The following is a 9,491-nucleotide window of genomic DNA, read 5'->3' as shown; positions in this document are numbered from 1 at the left end:
AATAAATAAATAAATAAAATAACTTAAAAAAAGAAACTGAGTGTTTTGCTCCCAGGTTAATTCTCTTACTGGTATCCAACACCAATTTTCATGACCTCTTTGAGTGCCACATGGAATATAGTAAGGAAGAATAACCCAATAATCTCTTAGATCATGTCTTAATTATGACATACCAACATTTTGTTCCTTTTACCAGTAAATTCTGTCCCGTAATTTCTTCAACCCCCTTTTCATATCTTTGTTCCTCAGGCTGTAGATGAAAGGGTTCAGCATGGGTGTCACTACTGTGTACATAACTGTGGCTACCCGGTCCCTAACCACTGAGTACATGGACAGGGGCCTAAAATAGACATAAATAATACTCCCATAGAATAGGGATACTGCAGTGAGGTGGGAACCACAGGTAGAGAAGGCCTTCCACTTCCCGGCTACAGAGGGGATTCTGAGCACAGTGATGATGATTCGCAGGTAGGAGAAGATGATACACAGGAAGGGGGTCACGATGACAGCTAAGGTCTCAGTCATGACCACCATCTGGCTGGAGGATGTGTCAGAGCAGGACAGCTTTAGCACAGGCTGGGTGTCACAGAAAAAGTGCTTAATGACGTGAGAGGCACAGAAAGACAGGCGAGACATAAGTAGCACGCGGAACAGGGAATGTAGGTGGGAGATGCTGCAAGAACCCAATAGCATGAGTAGGCAATGCTGTGGGTTCATAACCACATCATAGTGTAAGGGGCTGCAGATGGCCACCAGCCGGTCGATGGCCATAGAGGCCAGCAGGTAGCTGTCAGTGTTCGCAAATGCCATAAAGAAGTACATCTGGACCAGGCAGCCCACATAAGAGATAACCTTTGTCTTGGATAGAAAATTCACCAGCATCTTAGGCACTATGGCTGTTGCGAAGCAGATATCCATGAAAGACAAGTTGCTGAGAAAAAAGTACATAGGGGTGTGGAGCCTGGGGTCAGAGTAGATGGCCAGGATGATGAGCACATTCCCCACCACGGTGACCAGGTACATGATGAGGAAGATGGCAAAGAGAGGTTTCTGCAGCTGAGGGTTGGAAGAGAGGCCCAGGAGGACGAACCCTGAGGTGCTGCTGCTGTAATTCTTTGTGTCCATGTCTCTGGACTTCCTGGATAGGGTTTGGAGAAGCAGTGGGAGAGACTTAAAGGGCAGTTTGACTAAGACAGCTTCTTTACCAACCTCAAATCTATTTTAAAAATCTTACTGCTATTATACTTTGAAAGAATGTTTAGTTCTGAAACTACATAGAAACAGATAGTAAAATTCAACAATAGAAAGGTTAAAGGATGACAAGCTGTCTTCTAAATTAGAAGCTAAAGGTTTTCCATGTGCTCATAGGAACTTCCACGTGGCCTAATTTCTTGAGTTCTCATTTCCCTCGTAAAGATTCTTCTGAGGTTGTTTCTTGACCATCTACTTAACCTTATTATTATTTTTTGTCCCGGGGAAGAGGTTGCTGGGTTCTACTTAGAATTAGAATGCTGTCACACAAGGAATCCCTATGAATGAAGTTATCTCATTCAGCATTCTTTCTTGCTCATAGTTCCATAGATGGTAGTAGTAGTTGGGATAGAACAAAACTAAGCAAAACAGAATTAATCAACGCTCCTTGGTACTTGTAGAATTCAGATAACTTCCTTACATCTTCAGAGCAAAACTTTCTAATGTTTATTTAAGCATTTCTCTTTGGCTAATGTAATCTGTTACTTTATCGTCTTTTGGTTCAAGGATACCAGTTGAAATGAGAGTACTCCCAGAAATAGCCTAGGTAACCAAGATTAGTTCTTTGAATATATTAATTTTTCTGATTAAAAAAACTATGAAGCCCTCATTCTCAACATTAAAATATTGCAGGACTATAAAACGTAGACTATAAGAGTCCTATTTCCACCAATATCATGGAAAGAGAAGGCAGAGATAGCCTTATAACCACTATTAAACTACACTGCTGAGATGGTTGACTGAGTGGGTAACAAAGCAAAACTGAAGAATCAGGAGGCATAAATATTAAAAAAGAAGAAAATGTCATTTTTTTTGTGGCATGATTGTGTACTAAAAAATGCAAGATAATTATTTGAAACTCTTTTAAAACCTATGGCAATTTCACCAGTGGCCAGACGCATTGTAAAACTAAAAGTATTAATGCTCTTTCTGTATTAGACAAATGTAATGAAGAAAAGGTTTCAATTGATAATGGCAAGAAAGTCTAGGTGATACTTAGAAATTAACCTGAGGGACAAAATAAATACAAAAGAATGAGTAAGACCTATCAGAAGAAACTATAATAGAACACAAAATGAATATTTGAATATGTAGAGAACTATACTCCTGAAAAGGAAGACTATATTTTAAAATATGAATTCTTATTAATAAAATTCAATGCACTTCTAATAAGACCTGAAGGGAATTTTTAATGGAACTTGAAAAGATTGTTCTAAAATTCATCTAGAGTATTATGTGGCTAAAGACAGACAACATTATTTTGGAAACATTAGAATAATGATGGGAATTTTTTTAACCCCAGATAAAAGCACAGTATATTGAAAAGCAATAAGATAATGACACACATAGGGAAAAATAAAAAATTGACCAATATAAAGCATTTTGTATATCTGTATGTCTATATTTAGGTCATGATCCATATTAAACTTAACATATAATAAAGATTTATTTCATAGCAATGGAAAAAGAATGAGCTATAAAACAAATGCTATTTATGACAATTGGAACATTTGGAAAAAAATAAGCCTAAACTTCTTTGTAACCCACAAATAAAAATAAGTTATCAGATTGGCACTACATTTTTGGGGATCATATCCAAAGGACAATAGACCTTCACATATACTGAAAGTGTGACTCAGTGTAGACCTTTTGGCAGTCTATATCAGAGTTGGAAATATGCATCTCTTTATCCAATGGTTCTACTTACAGCACTCTATCCTTTAGAAGTAGTCATATTTGTGTAGTACACAATATGTGTTGCTTGTAATACCAAGCAAACCAACCAACCAGCCAAAGCAACCCATAGAGGGAACAATCTCAATACACACGCAGGTGAATGACTAAACAATTTATGGTGCATTCCTGTTACTCAATAGCATGCACTCTAAAGAAATAACATGGCTAATGTTAGCCAACATTTATTAGCACTCAGTACATGCCACATACTGAGCTAAGTGCTTTGCCTGTTTTTAAAAATCATTGTATTCTCCCCAAATCCTAAGTGATAGGCACTATAATTATTCCAATTTCATAGATAAAAATTAGAGTTTATCCAAGTTAAGTAACTTACCAGATCCCACCATGAGTAAGTGGTAAAACTGAAATTTGAATTCAGGCAGTCTGGTGGCAGAGCTGGAGCCATTTATTGCCAAGTGATGCCATCACTATTATACCACTGTTTATGATATTTTACTAAGTGACAAAAGTGAGTTGCAGAACAATGCATATAGAATAATCCTATTTTTGTAACAAAAATAACTCTTATATGTTGTGCTTATTTTGGTGTGTGTGTTTATGTGTATGTGGCTGCCTCTTGAAGTGGGCTGGAGTGAGAAGTAACTTCCATATTTAACTTTATATTGCATATATATTTACTTAATTGACAAAAATTGTATCTATAGTGTACAACATGATGTTGTGAAATATGTATACATTGTGGAATGGCTAAATTGAGCTGTTTAACATATGCATTCTCTGACATAGTTATCATTTTTTTGGTGTGGTGAGATTATATTGCTTGTATTTAAAAATAATGAACACATGATTTTCTACATTAATTTTATAATTAAAAGGGTGAAAGTTCTGAACAATTTCATCTCCTAGCCAACTTTTTCTCTCCATAGATCTATATGCACACTGTAGATTGTACTGGAGCCATACTGTCCTCACAGACAGTTATGATGGATGTTTTTGTGTGTATTGCACTCATGAGATAATTTCTAAGGTGTGGAATCGATTCTGAGATACGAAATGCAAAGTTGGAGTTTATGAACGTTGAAAAGCTTAATAGATACTTACAACCTGAGACAACTATTCTTCATCCTACTCCTGGGGAATGTATCTATTTGACTCTCCTAACTCTTTCCCCAGTTTCTTCTCTGTGTCTTTCAGCCTCACTCCCGGGACATTGTGTTTGTTGGGGGTGAAGGGCTATTTGATATCCTTTGGGCTTGAACTTGGAGTTTCTAAGATTAGTGTGATATTTACCTCAGAGGTAGTAGCTTAACCCCCTCTCATTTAGCTGGATTTGACAGCATTGTATATTTTCTCATGCCTTGGGCAAATCATTACAGTTCTGTGTATCTATTAATAAGATGGGGTGTGTGTGTGGGGGGGGTAGGGGCTAGTTTTTGTGTGTGTGCTGTTCTTCCCCACCTGCCACTGTCATTTGGAGACTCAAGTGACAGTTGAGTGACAGCTTGTCAAACCCTAATACACGTGGTTAGTATTATTGCTCACACAATCAGCTAGAGAAATGACATTTTAATGATGGGGCTTGTTAGTGGTGGGAAGAACGAGAAGGGACTGGGAGTCTTTCTAAGCCTTTTAAATCACATCATCTCACCTGAAAAGGTATTTCCTCTCTTCCTTGATAGACAGGAAATGTGGACTATTTCTATACTTCTCATCTTTCGCTATTGTAATTTTCACACTGTGGACATTTGTCATCTCGGGTTGTTTCTCCTTTCCTTGCTTCCTCATCATTTGTGTAGTGTCCTTCTCTTAGTCACTGGCCCACATGAAACCAGGGAGTACACACTGGCAGCAAGAATGCACTTTCCAAATTGGATAACAATGCTGGGTGGACAGTGTGCTGGTGGAAAGCTATGCATTATCCATGCTTCTGCTTCCCTGAATGAGCAAAGATAGTTGGAAAGTGACTAAACTGGAAAAAGACAGCTAACATTTATTAGACAGAGTCTGTGCTTAGCCCTTGTCTCATCTAATCCTCACAATAACACTATGTTTGAAGTACCACTATTTCCCCCTTTATAACAAAGGAGGCTGAAATTCAGAGAGTCACAGAGCTGGTGAGTGGTGTATCTAGGATTCAAACCCAGGCACAATGATTGCAAATTATGTTTTAAACTGCTCTGACATACCTCTTTCCCAAAATGTATATGCGTAGTAGGGAACTAAGCTGGTGTGTCCTCTGCCAACAGAGGTCGTCTTACTGCCAAGTGCCTTCAGCCTCTTTGCTGACCCACTCCTTCCACTCCATCCTTTGCTCCTACGTATTGGAATTCTTTCGATTTCCTTCCTTCCTACTCCCATTTCTGCCTCCCATTCCACGAAGCCATATCCTCTCCTCTTCTCCTTGCCTTCAGAGAGGACAGGCTATAGATGACTTTGGACCTCAGCTCTGTCAGATCTTGACTCAACAACAGTTCTCTGATTTTGCAGCACCAGTACCTGACCTTAGGATCCCTCCTGGGCCTACATTTTTATTTTTTGTTTTGTTTTATTTTTTTTTATTTTTGAGATGGAGTTTTGCTCTTGTTACCCATGCTGGAGTGTTATGGCGTATCTTGGCTCACTGCAACCACTGCCTCCTGAGTTCAGGCGATTCTCCTGCCTCAGCCTCCCAAGTAGTTGGGATTACAGGTATGCACCACCATGCCTGGCTAATTTTGTACTTTTAGTAGAGACGGGGTTTCTTCATGTTGGTCAGGCTAGGGTCGAACTCCTGACCTCAGGTGATCCACCTGCCTCTGCCTCCCAAGGTGCTGGGATTACAGGTGTGAGCCACTGTGCCCAGTCGGGCCCGTTTTTGGAAACCTAGTTTCTCCCTTTCTATTCTCTTTTCACTGGGAGTCTGACAATACCTTGATATCTTAAGGTACCTGTAAGACACCCAGATCGGCAGTGTTGACTGCATAGGCCCCTTTCAGTGGTATGTCCCATTTAGGGATTCGGCAGGGTTCTTTTTAGGTTGGGTCTTTCTCTTTTCAGTTCTCTGAAATCTCTTTTTTTCTGCCTAGTTTTTACTCCTGTATTAGATTAGAGCTTTACCTCCTGTCTCTTTGCTCCAGAAAAGGTGGTATCTCAGCCTAATTTCCCGTTTCCTGCTTAGTTTAGGTTGAAAGCTCTTCTGGACACCTTAAGTCCCTCAGATCCAGGACTGAACCCAGTTCCTCCAGCTCAGACTGTTCTCAGCTAGATTCCACTCCACTGTTGGTTTTGTCTTTCTTCTGAGAAATCACTAGTTTCTGGGACGCCTGGCTCTGTCTCTGTCTTTCTCAATAATTTAATGAGTTAAAATTTCAAGTTGTCAGTTTGTTTTCTGGTGCCTCACATATCCGTGACTAGTCAGTATTCATCAGTGCAGCTATAAACACAGGAACGACAGGCTACGTATCCTGGGTCATAAGGAGGGATAACAATATGGATTCTCAGGGAGCTTTGCTTGCCTTGGAGTTATAGGGCTTTAGATCCCTGTGCCTTCCACCTTTGCCTTCTCAACATTCCAGAGATAGGCCGCTCAGAATATGCAGAAGTGCTCTAGTTCTTCATGGGACAGATCTATCATTTTGGTGCAAAAGTTATTGCGGTTTTTGTCATTGAAAGTAATGGCAAAAACTGCAATTACTTTTACACCAAGCCAATAGAAACTTTTTTCCCCATCCAGCCTCATCAAGGCTGGAGTTTGCCTTTCTATTTTTTGCTATGTGATAACTGTGGCTTATTGTCCCATTCTCATCCATTAATACATAGTGCAATAAGTCTAACCTGCCCTTCTTTACAGGCCCCACCTAATGAAATACTCCTCAGATGGTGTGGACAGGACAGGCTGTCTGGTCTCTCACTCCTTAGTATTTTTCTTACCCTCCTCTCCAATATATGTGAAGATTCATCACATCTTTGAAGAGCCCAGTGACCAGAGAGTGCCCACAGTGTCAGCCATGGGACACAGAAAGCTGAGATGCAGAGAAGCAGCATCCAGTTCCGGATTGCAAAACAGACTGACCATTGTGAAGGCAAGCACTGTTCTCCATCTCCTCTTTTCCAGCAACCTTGGAATCCTTGGTTTGAAATAAAATAGTCTTAGGCTACCCTAAAGCTACCCCAAATTCTGGATTTCTTCTTCTCTCTCTAATATCCATTTCAAAGGTCAGCCTGGTGACGTGGTGAGACCTCTGAAATGGAAGCCAGAAGAACAATGTTCTAGGTTTGACTTTGCTTTTGAGCAACCTTCAAACAGTTACTTAATCTATCAGAGCCTTGGTTTTATTCATTTCAAAGAAGGCAAAAATATCTGGGAAATTGATTTTTTAATGAGATTCACTATATAGAAGGTGGTATCTCAGCTTAATTTCCAATTTCCTACTTAGTTTAGCAGGAAAAAACAAAACAAAACTCCATGACTATCCACACCCCCAACCAGACTGGCACATTTATTACAGTTGATGAACTTATTTTGATACCTTAAGGTAGTAGAAATGAGACACCTCCAAAATTAACTGTGCTATAGAAATGTGAGGGTGAAATGTGAATCTCCAATTCATCTCACTCACCCATTGTTCCAATGATTAGTTATTCCCTGTCTCAGAGTCCCCAAGCGATTGTCTAGTTGCTTGAATATCTTCTCTGCTGGAGACACCATGTTCCTTCACTGACATAGTTTTCTCCTTACCCATCTGGTCTTCTGTGTCTTGTGACACTCCCTAATCTTAAATCCAGACTTGCATATTCCCTCACAACCATTTCTGATTCCCATGGTGAGTATAGCACCTCATAACTGGGTTTTGCTATGGCTATTCCACTGAACACAGGGCTGAAAGTCAGGGGGCACGTTTTTGGTTTCAGCTCCGCCATGAGTTCACAGAGCCTTATCCCACAGCAATCTGCCTCATTTCTATGCTAGCAATGGTAGATTGTTAAGATGAATTACCTTGTCCTTCTTTGGATTTAAAATTCTAGATTCTAGGCAAATGAATGCTTAAAATGTGCCTATCGAGATTCTTTTTGTGAATAATTACCTTCGCTCTGTCTCAACATACCTTTGGTAGCCATCAGATCAACCAGACATACTGCAATTGGCATTTGCTGAAAACAAATCTTGTCTTCCTCAGCTGAACTGAGAAAGCCTCATCTCGTTTTTGCTTGTCTAGAGATACCCACTTTATTACAGCTCCTTCCCATGAATATTCTCAATTATGGTAACGTAATGGGTAGCAATTAAATAGCACTTACACATGGAAGCACTGCTCTAAGAACCTTATATACATGAAGTCATTTGGTTTCTACAACAGTCCATTTTACAGGTACCAAAAGTGAAGTACAGAGAAACGAAGTGACTTGCCTAAGGACACACAGCCAGATGGTGATAGATTCCAGCTCCAAGTGTGTGCTTCCAGTCTCTTTGTTGGCCAAATGTTCTTGTTTATTCGTTCCTCTGCCAACTCAGTTTCCCTGGAGGAGATAGCTCCATGGGTCTCAGGTTGTAGGTTGTGGGCTGCACCCTTTAAGGGCAGGGGCTAATGATGATAACAGTGTCTTGCATAGAATAGGCACTTTAAATGTCTGATATTTAATCAAAGGGAGCAAGAAGAGAAATATATAGAGGGTCAATATTTCCTGGTTTTTGAGATGAAGGAAAAAAAGTCAGGAAAAGGGAAGAAGATTATATGAAGATATTGACCCCAGAGTTCCCATTGCCAAAGACCACTCAGCCTGCCTACCTGTGGGCGTGACAGGAGATTCAGAGGCCTGAACAGGCTTCAGGGCTGTCAGAGGGTTACAACTGGGCTCTGGATCTCTGAAGAAGTGGCCTCTTGAAGCATAGATCTAGCCTCAGAAATATGACAGTTCTTCACCTACAGTGAGAATTAGTGATAGAAAGGGAGATCCAGGGACCCATCCTCTATGCATATCAGAACCCTGAGGGGATTGGCCCTGTGGTTTTCCCAGGGGTGAAGAACATTACTATGGGGAACCTGGGTTCCAGAAGTGTAATCTGTTACACTTGGGTAGGAAATTAGAGCCATGCAGCAGCAGGGCTGGAGGTTTGTTCATGCACATATGTATATCCTATGCACATGTGTGTTTTCATACACATGTGTGCACCCTATATAAGGTATTTCTTCATGCACATGTATAATCTATGTACACGTGAGTGCCTACTCTACCTACATGCATGTACTCTTGTGAACCTCTGGGTTTACACTTATGTGTGCCTACCTGGAAGGACAAGTGATGACTTCTGACATCCCTGAGGTTCTGTGTTGCATGTATGACTGCATCTAGATACACATGCAGTGTTGTGGGGAAGGGGTTAAGGTACAAGCCCCCGGAGCCAGATTGACTATATTCTGATGCTGCCTCGGTGTCTTATGATCTATGCAGTTTTACAAATAATTAACCTTACTGAGCCTCGATTATTTTGGTTTCATTTGCCTTTCTTAAACATTTTATTACTTCAATTTCTTTTTTTAAAACATTTGTTTTATTTATTTTTC

The 9,491-nt window shown here is 40.2% G+C and overlaps 1 protein-coding gene across 1 annotated transcript; it reads right to left on the bottom strand.

Annotated features, from left to right (window-relative positions):
* Nucleotides 1-189: 189 nt before the first annotated feature.
* Nucleotides 190-7,475, bottom strand: LOC108536334 (olfactory receptor 1L6). Its single transcript, XM_017882994.1, has 2 exons — nucleotides 7,458-7,475; nucleotides 190-1,209 (listed from the first exon to the last, which is right to left on the bottom strand). The coding sequence occupies exon 2, from the start codon at nucleotides 1,123-1,125 to the stop codon at nucleotides 190-192; it is 936 nt and encodes a 311-aa protein (XP_017738483.1). The 5' UTR covers nucleotides 1,126-1,209; nucleotides 7,458-7,475.
* Nucleotides 7,476-9,491: the final 2,016 nt, after the last annotated feature.

The sequence above is a fragment of the Rhinopithecus bieti genome, unplaced genomic scaffold (assembly GCF_001698545.2).
Source record: "Rhinopithecus bieti isolate Rb0 unplaced genomic scaffold, ASM169854v2 scaffold_14018, whole genome shotgun sequence".
Taxonomy (NCBI): Eukaryota; Metazoa; Chordata; class Mammalia; order Primates; family Cercopithecidae; genus Rhinopithecus; species Rhinopithecus bieti.
The sequence above is the reverse complement of the archived record's forward strand: the minus strand, read 5'-3'. Positions and strand labels throughout refer to the sequence as shown.